The 22,132-nt window shown below is 46.0% G+C and overlaps 1 protein-coding gene across 1 annotated transcript; it reads right to left on the minus strand.

Annotated features, from left to right (window-relative positions):
• Nucleotides 1–1,356: 1,356 nt before the first annotated feature.
• Nucleotides 1,357–21,926, minus strand: LOC118092845 (cytochrome P450 3A9-like). Its single transcript, XM_035131467.2, has 13 exons — nucleotides 21,759–21,926; nucleotides 15,943–16,036; nucleotides 15,343–15,395; nucleotides 13,879–13,978; nucleotides 12,838–12,951; nucleotides 11,472–11,560; nucleotides 10,784–10,932; nucleotides 8,817–8,944; nucleotides 8,298–8,385; nucleotides 6,673–6,833; nucleotides 5,718–5,944; nucleotides 4,930–5,092; nucleotides 1,357–3,502 (listed from the first exon to the last, which is right to left on the minus strand). The coding sequence occupies exons 1-13, from the start codon at nucleotides 21,827–21,829 to the stop codon at nucleotides 3,413–3,415; spliced, it is 1,527 nt and encodes a 508-aa protein (XP_034987358.2). The 5' UTR covers nucleotides 21,830–21,926; the 3' UTR covers nucleotides 1,357–3,412.
• Nucleotides 21,927–22,132: the final 206 nt, after the last annotated feature.

The following is a 22,132-nucleotide window of genomic DNA, read 5'->3' on the forward strand; positions in this document are numbered from 1 at the left end:
ATTCATTTTAAATATCCCATTTAGAAGTGCCTGTTTTGCTTACCGAATGCCAAGATCTCTCTCTCTCTCAATTCTTTTAAGGCTGATTTTAAAAAATCCATGCATGCTTCCACCTCCACCCCCACCACTGCTGCAAATGTTCTGTAGTTACAGTAGTGGGTTTTCTTTTATTTTGCTGTCTCTAGAGCAGATGTGCAGTCTCAGCATGAATGGAGTAAGTCAATGGTTCCCAATTGGGGGGGGATGGGATTACCTAGTGGGGGAGCTAAGAGCCAAGGAGACAGAAGTAGGGCACTGGAGGGGGACCGCTCCAATCCCTCCCTCCCTCCCTCCCTCCCTCCCTCCCTCCCTCCTCCTTCCTTCCTTCCTTCCTTCCTTCCTTCCTTCCTTCCTTCCTTCCTTCCTTCCTTCCTTCCTTCCTTCCTACAAACTTTTAAAAAAACAATTACAAGAATAAAGCATACAGGTAGGTAGCCGTGTTGGTCTGAGTCGAAGCAAAATAAAAAAATTCCTTCAGTAGCACCTTAAAGTTTTTATTTTGGTATGAGCTTTCGTGTGCATGCACACTTCATCAGATACACATGTTCATCAGAATAAAGCATGTTAGTCTTGTATCAGTCATCCACATGGCTTCAAGACAGATCTGGAAAATCTTCTGCATGACAGATGAAGCTCACATCCACAGGGTATACTTCAGAATAAAGCACTCAGATAATTTGTCCATAGTTGCTGAGACGGAAGGGAGATTACTGTGCCATTGTTAATAAACGATATAAATTGATACTCTACAGGGTCAAAGCCATCTTTATTATTCCTCTTATCACACACACACACACCCATGGTGAGTTAAGCACTTTCTAAGAGCTATATTCCACATATAATGGGCGATGGCCTCTTTTGAATCGGAAACAACTGTTTGCCTTCCTGCTGTCATAAGAAAGATGGCCAACTTTTTATACTTAACGTTTGGCCTGGCAATGGTTCTGCACAGGAATGTTGACCCTTCCAACTCAAAGGGGAATGGACTCTGGCATGGTGCAATCTACGCACAACCAGAAGAACAGAATTTTGGAGATGAAGGAGCTTCCCCATGTCATGTGGGTCTGTGTGTGTTTTAAAAAAATAAGCAAATCTCCATTATTGTTTTTCTTTGTTGAGATAAGGAAAAACATGCAGGCAATATTCTGCCCAAGTGCTCAGCAAGTAATAAGTGAGTGCAAAGGCACTAACGTAATTGAAAAGCATAAGGCATGCAATTTTTCAGTATCATAAAATTACATTTTATTAATGTTTAATACAATTAAAGCACTTTAAGTGTTATTAGATTACCAGTATTAGGTTCTTGCTGTTCTTTAGTTTTGTGTGTGTGTGTGTGTGTGTGTGTGTGTGTGTGTGTGTGTGTGTGTGCCAGCAAGCTCTCTCTCTCTCTCGCTCTCTCGCTCTCTTTCACACACACACAAAAACTTAGAATCATAGAATTGTAGAGTTGGAAGGGACCATGAGGGTCATCTAGTCCAACCCTCTGCAATGCAGGAATCTTTCACCCAACTTGGGACTCGAACCCACAACCCTGGGATTTAGAATCTCATATTCTACTGACTGAGCTCCCTCAGGCCCCTAGGCCACTTTTTGGCATGGCTTGGGGCTCCCTTTCTTATGCGACAATAAATAAGCTGATGGAGAGTATTTGTATTGGGGTGCCTGTAATGGAATTGCACCCCAAACTCATATGTAAGTAATGTTAGTCATGAAATAAGAACAGCAGCAGGGTGAGGACGAGCGTTTCACAAATTGTATTCTGCAGCCCCACTTCTCTCTGCCAATGCACACATTCAGAACCAAATCACTCACAAATTCTCACTCTGTGTGTGCATGCATGACTAGTGATATGAAATATAGCTGTGCATGATTGATGGAAGGATAGTTTGAGAGGGGGTGGGACTGTTGCCTTGTCTGAGCAGTTAACCCTTTATAGGAGGGCTCTAAGAGGAGCTACGATGTGAGGCCATTTTGATGCTCGAGGGTTTATGTTTGCATGCTTTAGAGAAGAAATCACACTGCGTAGGTAAAGGTAAAGGACCCCTGAACAGTTAAGTCCAGTCAAAGGCAACTATGGGGTTGCGGCGCTCATTTCACTTTCAGGCCGAGGGAGCCGGTGTTTGTCCAGAGACAGTTTTCCAGGTCATGTGGCCAGCATGACTTAACCGCTACTGGCGCACAGAGGACCGTGACGAGAGCCAGAGCGCATGGAAATGCCGTTTGCCTTCCCACTGCAGGAGTACCTATTTATCGACTTGCACTGGTGTGCTTTTGATCTGCTAGGTTGGCAGGAGCTGTGACAGAGCAAAGGGAGCTCACCCTGTCATGGGGATTCTAACCGCCAACCTTCAGATCAGCAAGCCCAAGAAGTTACAAGAAAGTTCAAGTTACAAGAAAGGAAATGCCAACTAAAGGAAGAACTTTCTGACAGTGAGAGCTGGAATGGTCTCCTTCGGAAGGTAGCAAACTCTCCTTCCTTGGAGGTTTTTAAGCAGAGGTTGGATGGCCATCTGTCTTGGATGCTTTAGTTGAGATTCCTGCGTTGCAGGAGGTTGAACTAGATGACCCTTAGGGTTCCTTCCAACTCTAGGATTCCATGATTCTATGTCTGCCCATTTTATGACACCTATAGTAAATGCTCCACATAGCTGGTGTTGTTGCTTTACTCTTTATTTTTGTTATATTGTTTATTTTTGTTACATTGTTATTTCTGAAAACACACACACACACTGAATGTTTATTGATTCCAGTTTTGGTGGAAATCACTCAAAATAACAGCAGGCCCTGATCCCTAGGAGTATTTTTGCATCTTGTTACTGCCTTTTCCACAGCTGCTTCTTCAATACTGTACCACATTTTTTGGTTCTTATTTAGGACTTTTTCCTTCATAAAGCAATCCCAGGAAGTCAAGGACCCACGTAACATATTTGATTTCCCTGCATCCTGGTATAACTGAAGCAAACACAGCTGATTAAGAGTGAATGAATTTGCTCCCTGGACCAGTCACACCAGCAATCACAGCCACACTTTCTGAACTGGCCACATGGCCATAGGCAGCTAGACGTGCGAGGGCCAGCAGAACTTATTCAGGAAACTGCTGCTTTCAGAGGTGAAAACCTTTGTCACTTTGTCACTGCTAAGTTGCAAGGCTTCCATTGATGCAACCTCAGCCACGTGCTCATGGATGCACAATGGAAAATTGTGAAGTATGAAAATTTGAGATGTCCAAGTCATCACATGGCAAGGAATGGAAGAGTTTGTGCAAATAAAGGCCAAAACACATTTCACCAGAAGAATGGTCCAAAGGATCGATACGCTAGCCACAGATCTCTCAGCATTGCTGAAGTAATGAGATTCTGCTGGAAAAACACCACTACTGTGCAGAGCTGGCTCTGGAGACGGCTTGCAAGATGATGGGGTATTTGGGCTTTGTCAGTCCTACTGAGGTCAATTCCATTGGGATCTGGAACATGAGAGGGAGAAACTGGATTTAGAGGCCAGAGAACAGAAGGGTTTTGAAAAAGGAGGTGCAGCAGAGATCATAAGAATGGTGAAGAGGCATGGACTCAGAGATATCGCAAACTCTTCAACTTTCTTCCACTGCATGTTTACGGCCCATCACAAGTCTGCAATAGTCTAGAAGGAATAACGTGTTTTTCCCCATAGTCAGAAGATCCTAACAATCCCAGCCCATGTGAAATGAACACTGTGCATTGGCAAACCTATTCAGACACCATTGGCGCTATGAGGGCTTCTGCCCAGGACCAATTAATAGGCATGTTTGTGTAGTTGAGCAGTATGTGGGACAGCATATGATCAGAAAATGGCAGCCTATGGCCCTCTCCATTCTGTGCACAGCCCTTGGCTCTTTTTTTTTTTTAAGCCAGCTTTGCAAATGATCGGGATCGGTTTTGACATCTGGAAAGGGTTCCCTTCCTGGCAAAGAGGGGGAGGGAAAGAAGGCAACATGACCCACTTTTGGTTGTGGCTTTGCCCGCCACTGGTTTCAGCTCCACCCACACTTGACTTGTGCGCCCCCCCAACATAGGAACACCAGAGGTACATCTGTCTCTGCATCAGATGTGCAGTTGAAAAGAACCTTCCACATCTGGCTTTGCCTCATTGGGATGCACCAAAAGGATGAAAGGGAGGCATAGATAACTAACAGTGAGTGGCAGCAAATGCTTCTATCCCCACGTACGAACATACTTCCCGTGCCCAGAAATCACAAGTCCGCATGGTTATGGTTTTCCGCTTGACCCACGGCAAGGATCTGAGTGGTTTTGCCTTTGCCCCACTGCTTCCCCCTGGAAAACCCACTCTTTAGCACAAGCAGCAGCCCACAGAAAATCTGATTGCCTTTGTTCCAATTCAGTGCTAAATACTGGGTTTCCCCCAAAGGAAAGCCGTGGAGCAAAGGGAGGTGCGGATAAGCCCTCAGTCAGGGAGGAGCACTAAAGGGTTAAGAAGAAATGGCAGCATCTTCTGGAACACTCAGTACCACCTGTGTTACAGATGAGGCACAACCTGTTGACATTTCCATAGTCTCTGCTAAGCTGGAAAAGTTGCATCTGATTCAGGTTGGCTATTTCCCTTGTAGACAGCAGCACAGATCAGTCCCAGGTCCCAGAACTGGCCCAAGACTTTTTGCTGCCTGAGGCAAAATCTACCCTCCGCTCCTCCCCCCCCCCCATCCACAAATGAAGCCGCCTGGCCTGGCAGAGGTCTCTGACTTCAGCACCGGTATGCGGACAGCAGCCCCTCCACTGCACCCAAGCTCAGCAGCTGGGTGGCGAGGTGCACAACCCTCCCTGTCCTTCCCCAGCCTCCCAGCAGCTGCTGGCCAAGGCAATTGCTGCCCTCTGCCTGACGATAGGGTCGGTGCCTCACCTTTGTCTCCTTGCAGGGCTTGAAGGTGAAGTTCTGCATCAGGCTAGCAACAGCAGCCTTCAGGGTAAGGAGAGCAAACCTCATCCCAAGGCAGTTCCTGGGACCAGCTCCGAATGGCAGGTAAACGTAAGGGTTGATGCTCTCCTTATTCTCTTTGCTGAATCTGTTAGCAGACAGAAGGGAGGTAGCACCATCATTTGCAACCATCTGAGCAGTGAAGGGGCTTAAGAAAATACACCCTGCATTCTCCTGGTGGCTCACATGTTCCCCATCCTTGATAAAGGAGAAGTAGCTCATCCAATGTGAGGTTATATCAGTTGCTGTAAACCACCGGGGGGGGTGCTCTTGTGCTCAAATCCTGCTTGTGGGTTTCCCATTGGGGCATCTGGGAGAACAGGATGCTGGACTAGATGGGCCACTGGCCTGATCCAGTAGATGTTCTTATCATGTTCTTATGTAACTCAATACTCTCCACAGCCACAAACAAGAACCCTTATGCTCTCCCCAAACTTGCACAACCTCTTATGGTTAATGATTATATTTATACCCATCACTTCTACCGAGAAGCTCAGGGCAATGCTCCTGGCTCTCTTCCCTTTCCACCTTTATCCTCACAACTACCCTGTAAGATAGGACAGCCTGGAAGACCATGGTGGGTCCCAGATCACCCAGTGAGCTTCATAGCCAAGTGGGGATTTCCCTCTGGGTCTTCCCAATCTTTGCCTTACACACACCCTGATAACTAGAAGCAAACAGAGGCAGGAAGAGGTGGTTGTTGCATTCAGTACCTTTCCGGTCTAAATTCTTCGGGTTCCGACCAGTATTCTGGGTCGTAGTGCAAGACGGTTGGTGGAATCATAACCGTCATCCCTTTTGGAATGGTGATTCCATTCAACTCCACGTCTTTCTTGCACAATCTTTCAATTCGCCCACCAATCGGGTACATCCGGAGGATTTCATTGGTTGCCATGTCAAGGTATTCCATTTGCATGACGGCATCATAGGTGATGGGAGCCTTTTGGAGGGAGGGAGAAAGAGGAATGGGAGAGTTATACTGTATTTAAAAAGTTGGTCACTGTCTACATTGGGGCCAACACAGAAACTCGGATAGAAGAAGTAAAGTTTATTCAAGGAAACAGAATACAAACAGAGGAACCTATGGGCAAGATTGGACCCTGGTAAAGCAGTTGCCAGAACTGACAATCTGTTCCTCCCACTTCCTCCTAAGTCTCCTCCTTGGCTGGATGTTTTCCCTTAAACAGTTGCTTTAAACTTTTTTTTTCTTTTGTAAACTGCTTCTAAGGGTGTGTGTTTTTTAATTAAAAAGAAAACAATCAGGTGGCATATTCATTTCATGAAACAAATAATTAAATTTGGGTACATAATTCTTTCTTTTGACTTTGAGTCGATTTTATGAAATGAATGAATGAATATTGGTACATTTGTTTTTCCATTTGTTTCTGAGCCAAGAAACGCATTGCAAAATATGGAGTCGCGTGAAACCTCAAGGATGGCAGATTGCGCTACAATCTGCACTAAACAGTCCACAGTCAGGTGAGTTTGCATCAGAATTCACAGATGCCAAATTCCTCCAGCATCCCTAGCACAGAGGCCCTGTATTATACAATGCCACTTTATATCTGCTTTTATAATAGTAAAAGAGGCCACAGGCCGGTGCTACTTAATGGATGCGGTTAACGGAAGCGGTTCCTCCACTGCATGGCCCTGAGAGCTGCTAAATACCTTATTAGGCAGGACAGCGTCAATCTCAGCCTGCAATTTTCGCTGGACGTCTGGGTGGGTCGCTAATTCGTACGTCATGTAGCCAAGGATATTGCTGGTGGCTTCATATCCCGCAAATATGAATATAATGGCTTGTGCCAACATCTCTTCCTCGGTCAACGCTGTACAGAGAAAGGAAAGAGAAAGTTGAAAGTTTGGACGGGAGCGCAGGCAGGGGCAGATCTACTAGGAAACCAGACTTTCCAAGCATCCCTATTTTCCAGGGACAGTCCTGGATTTACAGAAGCCATCCCGGTTTCTTAGGGCATCTCTATTTTCATCGGAGAAATGTTGGAGGGTATGTGAAACTAATGACTTATATTATTTTGATCCTGCCAGTAACCTAAAAACTATAATGCATAGGAAATATTTATTCACACCAGTGACTTTGACATGTGAGGTAACCCAGTATACCCTGTTTCTCATATTTTAAGACATACCCATAAAATAAGACATAGCAGGATTTTTAAGCATTCAAGGAATATAAGCCATACCCTGAAAATAAGACATAGTGATAGGCGCAGCAGCAATGCTGGCCGCAGCAGGAGGAGGAGGAAAAAAATAAGACATCCCTTGAAAATAAGCCATAGTGTGTTTTTTTGAGGAAAAAATAAATATAAGACATGTCTTATAATATGAGAAACACGGTAGCAATTTAAATCCCGATCTGAAATGCAGTAGTTTTTTTTGTTTTCCTAAGTGCTGATCTGTCGTGGAACAACCCCACTGAAGACGAGAACAGTGGTTACCTAGACTTCATTCCTGTCCCCATGACACGTCAAGCTTTAAGGCCACCCAAAATGTAGGTCCGCCACTGAGAACAAGATAACTTAAAAAGGGATGGGCTCACCTGCTTTTATGCCTATCCCTAGGCAAGGCTGGAGGGTGGAATCACATACTGAATTCCTAGTACCGTTAATTAATGTTCATAGAAAACATCAAAGGAAGCATGGGTTCCTGCCAAGGTTGCAAAATCTGCCTTTTCAGAATATATATTCCAATCCCGATTAATAAACTCAGGGCAGGGGCATATCTGTGTGCAGGAGAATGTGATCAGCCCAGAAGCTCTGGGATGGAATGGAAGTTGTTGTTGTTATTCTGAAATAAAATTTATGGCAACACATGCAAAAGCTACACAGAGCCTGAGACTCAAATTCGTTTCTCCCTCACAGGACAGGTGTGGCTGCAAAACTCTTTCCATTTCATTGGCAAAGCAATGTTTAGAGTTTGTGCGCCTGGATTTATTTATTTATTTTGTATTTGGTTTATACCCTGCCTTTTTCTTCCCGAGGAGCTCAAGGTGTTATACATGGTTCTCCCCCCCCTCCCCATTTAATCACCACAATAACCCTGTGAGGTAGGTGAGACTGAGAGACAGGTTAGTGTCCCAACATCAACCAGTGAGCTTCATGGCCAAGTGGGGATTCAAACCCTGGTCTCCCAGGCCCTAGTATGACACTTGAACCGCAACTCTACACTGGCACACTCTCTCATACGAGGGTGGGGGGAGGGTCAGGGTCCCTCCCCCCCCCTGCCTCCATTGCACATGCACAGACTTAGGACACTCCTTTTACAGCACATGTTACCTTTATAGGAGTGGCTCACACCATTGCTCTCGTATTGCACATCTGACTTCTGGGAGTCGATCATCAGCTGTAGGAAATCCACTCTGCCCTGAGAACAAAAACAACCACAGAATCATAGAACCGTAGAGTTGGAAGGGACTCTGGGGATCAATCTGCTCCCAGTATAAAGTAACTGGTAGTGATCTACCCATTGTCATTGGAACATTGTTGAGCTTTCCTTGGGGGGGGGGACCAAAGTTGTTGAGCTTTTGGGGGGGTGGGGGAGGCTGGAAGTTTCGATATTTCTAAAGGGGTATTTCCTTACATCGCTGACCAGAAGCAGCAGTGCTAAAAAAAAAGCATGTGCCACTTAAGGAGACGCCTTAAACCCTGCAATCGATTACATGAAAATTAACAAGTTGCTGCAGAGTGTCAGGAGTGAACAATGCACTCCCCCCCCCACCTCCCCCATCTAAAAAATCTAAAATGATTCTTTCCCCCTCATCTAGGTTAACTCACTGAGGAATTATTATTTTTTACCTTCCCTTTCGCTTGCTCCCGTTCCCGCTTGATATTCCCGATTGCCCTGGCAAAGTAGTTCACAGCACTGCTGGGGAAGATATGTATGTTCATCTTGTCCAGAAGGGGACTTGTGAATGGAAAGAGATCTAGTTGGAGAGGAGAGAGCAAAGACGAAGCCTTAGGAGGAAGCAGCTGCAGCATTATCCCAGCATGCAAGACCCCACTTTCTAAGCCTCACAGTTGAGGCTTATATCATATAATGCAATGGCGTTATATCTTCCCCATCCTTTGTGTCTTTTAGTTTCTTTGCTGTCTCACCAATAGAAAAACCTGGGTGGTTGCTTTTTATTTTGGGGCGATGCTCAGAACAAAACAAGAAGAAAGCAGATGGTGGACTTTTGGGGGAATTGGAGTCCTTTTACTTCTTCTCCCCTTTAGGAGGAATATAACTTTCCATCTCCCTCTCATAACGAACTTTGTCACTGTTTGCCATGTCTTCAAACTTGCCTTTTTGTTTTGCTGACATTGTCCGCCATTCATACGATTGGGTTGCGTTTCGCAGGGCAGAAGAGTCCGGACCTTGGTGTATTCGGCTTGCTAGGTTTATAGGAATCCGGACGTATGAAAGGGGTCGGTCTCGCTGTGGGCAGGATTCCTGCATTGCCGGGGGGTTGGACTAGATGACCCTGGGGTCCCTTTCAGGCCAGCTCTACAGGATTTATGTGAGGGGTTCAAGTGAAAGGAGCGGCTGTAGATAGTTTCTGTGCTTCAGGCTGCTATCCTATACAGGCTTACCTAGGCATAGATTGATTTCTTAAGATGGGTGTGTGAAAATTATTATGGACAAAGTATAATTATGTAGCGCCTGTATTGTAGGCTCTTATAAAGGTACAGTAAAGGTAAAGGGACCCCTGACCATTAGGTCCAGTCGTGACCGACTCTGGGGTTGCGCGCTCATCTCGCATTATTGGCCGAGGGAGCCGGCGTATAGCTTCCAGGTCATGTGGCCAGCATGACAAAGCCGCTTCTGGCAAACCAGAGCAGCACATGGAAACGCCGTTTACCTTCCCGCTATAGTGGTTCCTATTTATCTACTTGCATTTTGATGTGCTTTCGAACTGCTAGGTTGGCAGGAGGTAGGCTCTTATAAATATGTGTAAATAAGCAATGCATCATAAAGACACCACTGTCTCCACTGTGGAAATATGAACCCTGGGTAAGTGCCTGGGCCCCTGGAATCTCACTGTTGTGGATATTGGGGTGGCATGGAACAATATTAAAACTTGCAGTTTGCCCCCCCCCCTCCATTCCCTCAATACTTTTCATAGAATCACAGTACTCCAGGTGAGGTCTGACCAGAGCAGAATACAGTGGTACTACGGTATTACTTCCCTTGATCTAGATACTATACTCCTATTGATGCAGCCCAGAATGGGATAAGACAAAAGATGGGATAAGGGAAAAGCAGGCAAACTTCATTTTATTTCTGTACAGCAGGCTTTGCTAAGCTGATTCCCCTCCGTGTGCTTTGGACTACAACTCCCATCTGCCTCTGGCAGCGCAGTTGTGGTCCAAAGCATGTGGAAGGTGCCAGGCTGGCGAAGGATGCTGTTCATTCATAATATGAGTGCCCATGTGCGTATGGGATATGCCCTGTCCTTGCTCTTGCGTAACCACAGCTGGTCCTCAGCAGGCTCATTGAGAATGTCCCTTTTTATAGCTGCTTGTCCTGACCTTTCTCTGATCCGCCTTATTATTTCCCTGGATTTCCCCCCTTTTGGTGTCATTAGACCAGAGTCAGTTTCACCTGGGCTCCGTAGCCCCGCCCACGTCCCCACTTTGTGGCATCTCCCTCCTGTGCCTTGGCCTCGCCCCTTGCCCCGCCCCTCCTCTGCCTTGGGCCCCCCTTGCCCCCCCTAGTTTTGATCCTGGGTACGCCCCTGCAAGTGATATATATATATTTATATGCAGTCGAAGTAACGTACATAATAAAACGAAGATTGGGGAAAACAGGTCAAACTTCACCAGCTTGCTCGCCTCCCTGACAAAAGGGTCATTGGGGTTGTTCATGGAATCTGTGTTCACCCCAAAGGAAGTGCTGGTCACCACATCCATGCTGTACGCCCCAAATTTCCTAAACAGACCAAAAAAAATTAAAACACAGGACAGAGATCAGGAAGAAGAAGAAAGCCTGGAGCAAGTGGATCGAATTTTTTTGCATGGGAGGGTATTTGCTGTGTCTCAGGCCTAGGACTGCCAGATCCCCAGATCTCCCTGGCCCCCTCCAGGGGGCAGGCGTAGATCTTGACCTTCTGGGTTGTCAAGCGCATCTTTAAGTACAGTATATACTGAGTACTGTGCAAGCGGCTTGCAAGTTTCAGCCCAAAGAAAGAAGTCTTAGCCTGCTAGTGGAAGGATAGCAAGGAGCAAGCCAGCCTAACCTCTCTTGGAAGGGAATTCCACCTGTTCTGCTCAAGGGAAGCCAAGAATGCCACTATCTCTCCCTTCCCAAGACTATTCCACAATCTCCAGTCTCAGCCACACCAAATCTTCTCTTCCCCTCCCCCCAGACCATTCTCAACATAGGCCTATTTATCACCCCAAAAGGTGAGTTTTCCCAAAGAGCAGTGATGAATGAGTCGCATGACTTTGCCATATCGGGCGGCTACTCACTCTTTGATGTCCACAGGCTCCGCCCTCTCTGCTTTGCCTTGAATATTTTTCACTAGGCTGTCCACGTGGTGCTTGATGATAGGAAACATCTTAGGTGGTGACAACGGGGTAGGGAGGGGAGAGAAGGGGGCACAGGGAAAAGAAAGGGGGTCAATTATATCCTGCCTTGTCCTCCAACCACCGCTGCTTGCAATAATATCAAAAGGCACCCCAAAAACAAAAAGTATGCCCTGCATTAAGGAAACCAGACTGAAACTCCCTCCCTGGCCGGAAGACTTGTTGCTTCCTAACTCTCCCAATCTCTTCAAGTTCACCTTATAAGCAGCCTAGTGTATATCTTCCTATATGTATTAAAATGTAGGGTTGTCATCACGCAATCCCCACTGGAAGCAGGGCCGTCTTAAGCGCCCCTGGCGCCGTGGTGCGCCGGATACTTCCAGCGCCCTCCCGCCCCGTTTCCCAGCACAGTGGGGGGGTGGGCGCAGTACGGCTTGCCCAGGCACTGCTGCGCGGTGGGAGGGCGGGCAGGCACAGCGCGGTTGGCGTGGGTGCAGCTGCGCAGCGGACTGGCCGGCCAGTGGGTGGGCGCAGCTCGCGGCGCCGGCCAGCGGGTGGGCGCAGCTCGCGGCGCCCTCCTGGTGGGCCGGCGCCATAGTGCCCTGCGCCACCCAGCCTGCACATAGGGCCAGCCCTGACTGGAGGATTTGTAGTGCCCCCATCACAATCCTGGATTTGCATGAATATAGGCCAGGGGAAGGGAGGGCAACAAAAAAGAAGGGCAGTTTTAAACAACAGCAGAAGTTTGAATAAAGCAGGGATGTAGGGACAATGGGGAACTGTGAGGGGACGGGGAGCTGTGTGGGATGTGAAGAGTGGGAATGGGAGTTGGCAAAGGGGTGGCGGTCGCAGGGCTGGAGCAGTGACTCCTCGTCCAGATGCAGAAACCGAAGAATAGTGTGGCTGCTGAATCAGGCCAAAAGGGGCTCATCTGAGTCCAGCATCCTGTTCTCACAGCGGCCAACCACATGCCCTGCAAACAGGACCCAAGTGCGACAGCGACACTCCTCACTTGTCATTCCAAACAACGGGCATTCAGAGGCATTTACTGCTTTCAACATTGAAGGGATGACATATCCCAATTCGCATTGTCCTCCACACAGTTTTGGGTGTATCCTAAAGGTCAAAATCAGCACTTTTATTTAGGTTTCTCTGTTGAAAGAATAACCCCTGAGATACTGGCCAGAACTCTTTCTTAACATGTTTTTGCTGGCTATGCCACTCCTGGTCAGGGACGTGGACTGGGCATTGTAGGAAATAGTATAAGGTCTTCTATGGCATTTATTGCAAGCTCAATCTTAGCTCTTACCTCCTTAAGCTTCCCACTGGTGAAAGTGGGCGAGAGCACAGTGCGAATCCTCTTCCACTGGTCATCTACAGCTACTGAAATAGCTGATTTCAACTTTCCTGTTGGACCAAACATCTGTCAGGAGGTTTTTTTTAAAAAAGGAGAGAAAGAGAGAGGATCATTGATTTGGAAACAAGACTTTATGAAGAATAGTTGAGGGAATTGGTAAGGAGGATTTCATAGAATCATAGAGTTGGAAGAGACCACAAGGGCCATCCAGTCCAACCCCCTGCCAAGCAGGAAACGCCATCAAAGCATTCTTGACATATGTCTGTCAAGCCTCTGCTTAAAGACCTCCAAAGAAGGAGACTCCAAAGAAGGAGATTTGATAGCTTCTTCAAATATCTGAAGGGCTATCACATGGAAGATGGTGCCAACTTGTTTTCTGCTGCTCTGGAGTGTAGAACTCAAACCAAGAAAGGAGATTCCGACTCAACATTAGGAAAAATATTGTGATAGTAAGGGCTCTTCAACATTGGAATGGTCTCCCTCAGGAGGTTGTGGAGGACTCTCCTTCCTTGGAGGTTTTTAAGCAGAGGTTGGATGGCCACCTGTCATGTATGATCTCATTGAGATTCCTGCATTGCAGAGAGTTGGACATTGCAGGGTCTCTTCCAACTCTAGGATCCTATGATCCTTTGATTAAACACAGAACCTTCTGCATGCAAGGCAGAGGCTCTATCGTGGATCTACATCCCTAGAAACAAAACATAACCACCCCAAAATTAGGTTGTAGTTTCTTTCTGTGCATTTTTTAGGGGAAGGGCACTCTCCCTAGGTATGCAGAAATGTGGGCATTTGTATATTAAAATAAACATATATTTAAACCCATCAAATGGCCCCCGACAAGGAACTGTGAGCCAATATAGCAACAAAATGCTCAAGGCTGTAGGCGATAACACGGCAGCCTTTTGTTTCAGGTCCCTCTTACAGTTGCCTCTTAGCTTTGTTTCCTGTGACATGAAGGGCCCCTTCAGAATGTGACTGAAAAGGGGGACTTACCCGGCGATTGGTGAAGACGGAGTAGCACTCTTTCACCAGGACAACTTTGATTATGGCTGGATCAGTAACAGCCAACACAGGCCACCGGCCGTCATAAAACCTAGGACAAACACTCCTCTGAGTAAGCTGTGCCATCCCTGGAGAGATGGGAAATTATGGGCTGCCCCAGCAGGACTGCACAGGACCATGTGCTTCCTGGCTGGTTTTAAGGCATGGATGTTCAACTTCTGCCATCTTTTGAAACCACTTGATCCCTCAAACCACAACCCCAGAATAAGTAGCTTTGCAATCGGTCTATCAATCAATCCTTTTACAGTGGTACCTTGGTTCTCAAGCACCTTGAGAACCCAACTTGGAACCCTAACACTGCAAACCCAGAAATAAGTGTTCCGGTTTGTGAACTTTTTCGGAAGCCAAACGTGCTCCGTTTCAAGTGCCACACTTCCATGTTGAGTGTTATGCTGAGGTCTGTCTGTTTTTGATTTCGTGTTTGTATTTTTGTGGCTCTTTTTTCTTTTGTGACTGTGTAGAACCCAGTTCAGCTACTGATTGATTGTTTAACTGCAGTACATTGTTTATTGCTTTCCTTTTTTGGATCAATGGTCTCATTAGATAGTAAAATTTGTGTTAAATTGCTGTTTTAGGGGTTGTTTTTAAAAGTCTGGAACGGATTAATCCGTTTTGCATTGCTTTCTATATGGGAAAGCGCACCTTGGTTTTGGAACGCTTTGGTTTTGGAATGGACTTGCAGAACAGATTAAGTTTGAGAACCAAGGGACCACTGTATTTGTATGCCACCTCTGCAAAGTTGGCTCCACCAGTCAGTAAGTGCTTTGCAGTTGGGAAAAGGAGTGCTTCGGCACAGCGGTAAATATGAACACACACTTAAACATTTTCCTTTATATTGACACCAGCAACTTTCAGACTCTCTCTACTGTATGAACACTTTATTGATTGGAGCTGAGCTATGCTTTCAATGTTGGGTAAAACTAAAAGGAAGGAGGAGGGGTGTTCTTGGGATTTGTTTGGGGTTTTTTGCTTTCCAATAAAAAAAATCTTTACAAAATACAAACAGAGCGTGCTTTTTAGAGCTGGAATGTTTAAGGGACCCATTTTCTCCATTAATCCAGGGGTGGCTAATCTTGATCTGCCACAATTAATTCACCACACAGGCATAGCTGCCAAGTTTTCTCTTTTCTCGCGAGGAAGCCTATTCAGCATAAGGGAAAATCCCTTAAAAAAAGGGATAACTTGGCAGCTATGCACACAGGTGGCAGGAACAAGGCAAGTGTACCTTCACCTGGTTTCTAATGTGATTGCATTTCAGCAATTCAGTGATAAACAAATGGGCCTTCAGTCTGTAGCTTCACCACCAAAATGTTTCCCTTCCAAATGTTAACCAATCACTCTACAAGTTGACTGAAGTTCCCAGCTTAAGTAAAGAAGAAGAAAAACCATACTCACCCCCACATTCTCCCATATTTTTCAAAGCATTTTTTGTCAAACTCCGTTACTCCCTGTAATGGATGTTTTAATACAGAGTTAAATTCAGCATAAGCCTGGTTCCCCCATGATGCAAAGCCATAATTTGTGTAGCCAAAGTGTGCTTTGTCCCATCCCAGCAGGACAACTATGCTTGTTTGTCCACCCCACCCCGATGCTCGCTATGCTACAGAGGCCTGAGGCAAGAGCAGCTGGAAAACAAAACCAAGATTGGGAGAAATAAGACCCTTTGCTTATCTGTGAGATGGCTTGTAATTTATTTAACAAACCATGGCGTAGCATTACGTTTTCCAGACATTCTGCAAATAATGCCAATCTTTAAGTGGCTGCTCACCTGCAGCGAGACAAAATCATATGCAGACTGTCTGTCATGTGTGATCCTGTTGAGATTCCTGCATTGCAGTGGGTGGACTAGATGACCCTCGGGGTCCTTTTCCACCTCTACAATTCTGATCTGCTCCTCTGGTGTGCAAAAGGGGAATGGGGATCACATGGGAAGCCCTAGAAGCCAACCATATGCCTCAATGCCCTCGGCTTATGAAGCTTCCTTTGTGAGCTTACTTTGCGATAGGCGAGGGCTGTGCCCAAGAAAGGGATTGGCTGTGGTCCTGGGATGCCCAGTTTCTTGAAGACGCCATAGGGCCAAATGCCATATCTGAAAAGCAATGAGGGGGGATCCATTATGCTTTGGTAAGAACAAAAGGAAGAGTGGAGTGTTGCTTTGCAGCATCGATGATCGTAGTAACAGGGCAGGTGCATGAGGCTATTCAGGTGCTGAAGGCTATTCAGACACCCACGTTTGATGAAAACTTTAGTCCAATTCCTGACAGGTTAATGCAGATGCAGCCCCCCCCCTGAGCTTAAGACATGCAAATATATCACTTAATAACTGCATGCAGGTGGTGTTGTGGTTTAAACCACAGAGCCTAGAGCTTGCCAATCAGAAGGTTGGTGGTTCAAATCCCTGCAACGGGGTGAGCTCCCATTACTTGGTCCCTGCTCCTGCCAACCTAGCAGTTCAAAAGCACAAAGTGCAAGTAGATAAACAGGTACTGCTACAGCGGGAAGGTAAACGGTGTTTCCGTGCGCTGCTCTGGTTTGCCAGAAGCGGCTTTGTCATGCTGGCCACATGACCTGGAAGCTATATGCCGGCTCCTTCGGCCAATAATGCAAGATGAGCGCCGCAACCCCAGAGTCGGTCATGACTGGACCTAACGGTCAGGGGTCCCTTTACCTTTAACTGCAGCATGAATTGGCAGTGTGTGTCTTTGTGTGTCTGTGCAAGAGTATTCATAACAAAACATAACAAAAGTAGTCAAACAATAAATGAAACTCATCAAAAAGTAAACAACCAAATTGAACCTTTTCCACATAAATCTAAAAAGATATAAAAATAAAGATACAAAAAATGAACATCATCAACAACCCCTCTCCCAACAAAATCCCTGAAACAACACCCCAGTGCAAATCTGTTCCTCTGGTCTGCTCCCCACCCCCCGCATTCTGGATCTGCAAATTTCTTAAGAACTTAGGAAACTACCTTCCATCACCATCAGGCCACCGCTTCCTTTTGCTCACTATTGTACGCAATGGCATCAGTTTTCCGGGGAGCCTTTTATATCTGCCCTGGAAATGTGACGGCATGTTTACCTCAAGAACCTCGGACCATTCCCACACGTAAAGGATGTACTCTACTACTGAGCCAAGCCCTTTCCTCAAAATTTCTAAAGCTTGATAAAATAATTATGATCACTGATACGGATAGGACTTTGGAAGAAGGAATCGTTAAGCCTCTTAACCGCTCAGGTTTACTGTTTTTGGCTGCTGCAAGTTCTACCATTGTGCACAAATCTAATGTTGGGGCAGCGCTGGCTGTTCTGAGCAACTGTGCTTGACATCTGCATTGTTAATGTTTTCTATCCAGCCAAGAGCTGACTCGCCCTGCCAGGTTCTTCCACATACATCCAGATTTCCCCAGACATTTCAGTGAGTTATGCCAGGACACTGCTTCCGACTGCTGAATTCCAGTTGTGCCCGCAAAATTCCGGATGTATGGCAACCCTGCCTCTAGATATTCTGGACTCCAACTCCCATAACCCTCAGCCAGCAAACAGTATGTCTGTCTGATTTCTCTGTGCCAGATTTGAGACTATATTATGAAGTGTCCTGTCTATTTTGGTTGAGGGATTGGATTTTGTTAGAGAATACAGATTTATTGGATTTGGAAGGTTATGGCAATCGATATGGATGGCACCCATATTTATGGTATGAAAAAATGAAAGTGCATAAAGGATTCCTGAATCACACAATAAGAAAATCCATTTATGAGGTTGTGGAATAGAGATAAAAATTTATTAGAACGTAAAACTCCATGTTGGCTCTCTTCAATTGAAGCAATAGCAGTAAAAAAAGTTAAATATGAAAGGAGAGTGGGCCACGTAGAAAGATTTATTGACAGAGGTAAGAAGTCAGTGAGGAAATAAAGGGTTATTGACAGATTGGTTGCAATACCACCAGCATAGCTGCCAAGTTTTCCCTTTTCTCACGAGGAAGCCTATTCAGCATAAGGAAATTTCCCTTAAAAGGGGGGATAACTTGGCAGCTATGACCACCAGGTAAATGCCCGATTGTGTCCTGTGAGAGTGTGGGGAGCCCGCCCCCCTTGTTGTCATGTGCCCCCCTCCAAGGTTGGTCAAGGGTGAATGTGGCCTTGCTTTTGAGAATCATGGAAGAAGACATTCATGCCACACATTTAAAGCCCTATGGCACTACGTGAAACAGTCGTGGCTTCCCTGCAAAGAATTCTGGGAACTGTAGTTTGTTGAGGGAGTGGCAAGTTGTTAGGAAGCTACAATTCCCGGTTTTGTGGAAAGTGGGATTGACTGATAAACCACTCTGGGAAATGTAGTTCTGTGAGGTGGAATACGGCCTCCTAACAAACATCTGCACCCTTAACAAACTACAGCTCCCAGAATTCCTTGGGGGAAACCATGAATGCTTAAAGTGGTATCATGGTGCTTTAAATATCTGGAGGGAATGTGGCCTTAGCCTGACTTATTTGCCATTTTTGCTCTCTGCTAATGATTCAGAGCGACAGACAGCGCAGCAGAGCAGGCGGAGAGGGTAACGCATGACGGCCTCCATTTTGGAAGGAGGCCATTGTGCCGCCGAGGTGGAAGACAAAACCAGACTTCTGGTTGCTGCTGATAAAAAGAAAGAAAGTTATGTTCTGTTTAAATGAAATTAGCTTAGCTGTTAAAAACGGCCGCTCTCTCCCCATCCCTTAATAAATAGAACACAATGTTCGGATGATAGATCTTCAAAACCCTTCCCGGAGGCGCTCAAGTTGTTAATGTTAACTCAGGAATTAAGCATTTACTCTGGGAAGGAGGAGGGGGGTGGATCCTGCCCTTCCCGACTCTGGCAATCACTACTTTGTAAGGCTGTTTAATAAGCGCCCCCGTTGATAAAAGGCTGGGTGCCTGCTGCTTCGGCAGAAATCTTCAGAGAGAGATAACCCTGAGGTAAAAGCAATCATTTCATAAAGGGAAAAGGTGCCCCAGCGGAAAAGGGTCCTTAAAGGCTTTAGCAAAATAAAATAAAATATATATTTCCCCCTTTAAAAAAAAAGCAAAGCTTCTCTCTCTGGGCTCATAGCTCATTGCCAGCTCAAGGCGAAGAGGCAGAAAAACAGAGGAGGAGGAGGAGGAAGCTTTGGAGAAAAAGGCTGCTTACACATATTTATTGCTGAGGAATCAAAGCGGAGCTGGAAGTTACAGCCTGAACTGGGTTTTCTTCAAGGAAGTTTTTCACTTCAGAATTTTGTTTTTTCTTGTTTTTAAGTTGCTTTTTTTAAAAAAAAAAACCAACAGTTTCTTTTTTTAAGTAGGGTTGCCAGACTCAATAGAAGACAGGACTTCTGCGCCTTTAATTGCCCTGCTCTCTTTTGAGGCTGGAAACCTTAAAGACAAACCAGCAGATTCTTTGTTTAATTTCCAAGCAAAGGGTCTGCTGGTTCCTCTTTAAGGTTTCCAGACTCAAAAGAGAGCAGGGCAATTAAAGGCACAGACAGGGCCGGCTCTAGGTAGAGTCCCGGTGGCGCGGGGCGGCAGGGCACTGGGCCATTAGGCAGGGCGCCACGCAGCTTTGCCACGCGGAAGCCATGCTGCACCCTGCGAGGGTGGGGACGCCGGAGCGATCTCCGCCCCTCAGCGCCAGGGCGCGTGACCTGCTCGAGACTGCCCTGGGCACAGAAGTCCTGTCCTCTAGTGAGTCTGGCAACCCTATTTTTAAGGGAATCGCTCCGAATTTTTGCTCATGCTCCTGGGCAACCACGTACCACTTTTTCTTGTTCTTTTAGGACACATTTGCACCTTACATTTAAAGCTCTGTGACACCGCTGTAAGCAGCCATGGCTTTCCCCAAGTAATTCTGGGAGTTGTGGTATGTTACGGGTGCTGAGACCCTATTCCCCTCACAGAACTGTCAATCCCAGAGTGGTTTAGCAATCAACCCTCCTTCACTTTGGAAATTATAGCTCTGCAATGGGAATAAGGGGGTCTCCTAACAACTCTCAGCACCCTCAACAAACTGCAGCTCCCAGGATTCTTCAGGGGAAGCCATGGCTGTTTAAATTGGTGTCACAGAGTTTTAAATGTCTGGGGAGAATGTGGCCCATGTCGCCTGCGTGTGAGAGTTCATTCACGCAGGGCCAGGCACAGATATTTAGCTGCCTGAGGCCAAAAACAAGATGGTGCCCCCCCCACCCCCTTCCAAGTAGACTGGCAGCTGGATTTTACTTTGGCACTGCTGAAGGGGTGGCAGTCTTGCCTAGGGGGTGCAGGGCAGACCCCCCCAAAAAAAACCTTGCCACTGCACCCGCTAATCTGTTATTTTTGAAAGAAACTCTGCACAAGAATTTGCATTTAAATGTAAACCTTGAATCATTTCTCTCTCCCACAATGCACATTTATGTATTTACTCTACAAAAGAAACCCCACATGTTTAGTTTCTTTTTAAATTATGAATACAGAACACAACTTATACGCCATTTGTCTCGGGAGGAAACACACAGGTAAGTAAACATTCATTAATACCTTTGTTTTGCAAAGCTAACGAGATAGAGAGAGGAAAAAAACACCAACGTACATCACCTCCAAATGTTTGGGGCCGCAACTCCTATCAGCCTCAGCTAGCTGCGGTTCAACACATAAATAGCCCAAAATGTATTTTCTCTCAAAATGCACATTTTAAAATGCATTTTGCTCTGCTTTCGTAGCTAAGGACTGCTTCAGAACATTTGAGAAGTGTAAAAGGAAGTTCTGAACTGCACATTAGTCGGGGAGATGCAGATCATATTGTTCCATAGTAAAATTCACAAAGGTGAAATTTCTCAAGTTTCTAGTCCTGGTGACTGCATGTCACCTCTAGTATGTTAGCAGAGTCACTTGAATAATGGAGGTGGAGTCGAGAGAGAAAAGAAGCTGATTGTACTTTACTGGGGTAAATGGAAGAAAAGCAGCATATAAAATAAACAGAGTGGGTTTTTTATTATTATTATTTATTATTATTATTATTATTTTATTATTATTATTATTATTATTATTTTACAGGACCTGTCCATGGTAGGAAGATGTTCAGCTAAGCATACGGGGGAAACTCCCTCAGAATTACACAGCCAATCAGAGCACGAGTGGCCTCAGCCAGTATCCTGCCATTCTGACAGCTTGCTAGGCAACACCTCCACCTCCCACCTCTAACAATTAACCCTTAGGTTACTAACAGAATGATCCCTGCTGTTGGTACTTCAACAGCAAACCTGCTTGTTTGTTTTACCTGCCCATGAGGGTCAGTAGATGCCCAGCTGCTCACAACTGCACCATGCATTGAGAGCACACTTACGCCACATCATGAAGAGTCCTGGGAACTGTGGTGTGTTAGGGATGCAGACCTTACAAAGCTGCAATTCCCACCATGCTTAAGCTGAATTGCAGTTGCTGGAAACCACAGGAGTGCGAGAGCGGTTCCCCCACCCCTCAAATCCTGTCTGCGTGATTCCCATAATGGGCATCTGGTTAGCCACCAACAAGGATGCTGGACTAGAGGGTTCTTCTGACATTCTTAAACTACTGTTCCCAGGATTCTGCAGATGTGCCTGGTTATTTGGTTGGGAATCATGCGGGAGCAATGAAGAGCATGAGAAATGGCACCTGCTGTTAAAGGCAGTGAGGAGGTGGACTCACAAGGGAGGGAGGTCGAGAGAGGTCTTGCCCACAGGACCTCCAAGACTATGGATCATGGTTGGCCAAGGCTGAAATTCCCAGTTTTGCACAGATGATGCCCCGAGGGATTGAATGATAATGCCAGAATTTACTTACAGCATCAGTAGGCCTATGAAGAGGGCGAGAAGAGCCCACGTCTCCATGGAGAATGGCAGAAGGTCCATCATTTCTTCCTCCGACTTCTGCTGTTGAGAAGGTTGGCACTTTGGGGCTTCAGCGTAGTGTGGAGCTCCTTATCTTCTGATTCCAAAGTAACCCAATGGCAAAAGGAGGCTTGGGCCGCACATTTATTTCCTCTAAAAGGGGTGGAGCAAAATGAAATAAGTTGACCTGCAGAAGGTTGTGTAATCAAAATGTAATCTCCAGGGTTGAAAAGAGTTGAAAACTCTAAACCACTGGGTGGGGGAGGAGAAATCAATCCACCAATATTTTTTTTGAAAAAAGAACCAGCAGTTTATTTAGCTATTTTT

Source organism: Zootoca vivipara, chromosome 14 (genome assembly GCF_963506605.1).
Source record: "Zootoca vivipara chromosome 14, rZooViv1.1, whole genome shotgun sequence".
Taxonomy (NCBI): Eukaryota; Metazoa; Chordata; class Lepidosauria; order Squamata; family Lacertidae; genus Zootoca; species Zootoca vivipara.

Excerpts from the sequence above, each read along its gene's own strand:
- LOC118092845 (XM_035131467.2), bottom strand. The coding sequence starts at position 21,829 with ATGATGGACCTTCTGCCATTCTCCATGGAGACGTGGGCTCTTCTCGCC. Across the intron at positions 10,933-11,471 it reads GAGCCTGTGGACATCAAAGA|GAAATTTGGGGCGTACAGCA; the intron begins GTGAGTAGCCGC and ends TGGTCTGTTTAG. Across the intron at positions 8,945-10,783 it reads CCCAATCTTCGTTTTATTAT|ATCTCTTTCCATTCACAAGT; the intron begins GTACGTTACTTC and ends CTCTCCAACTAG.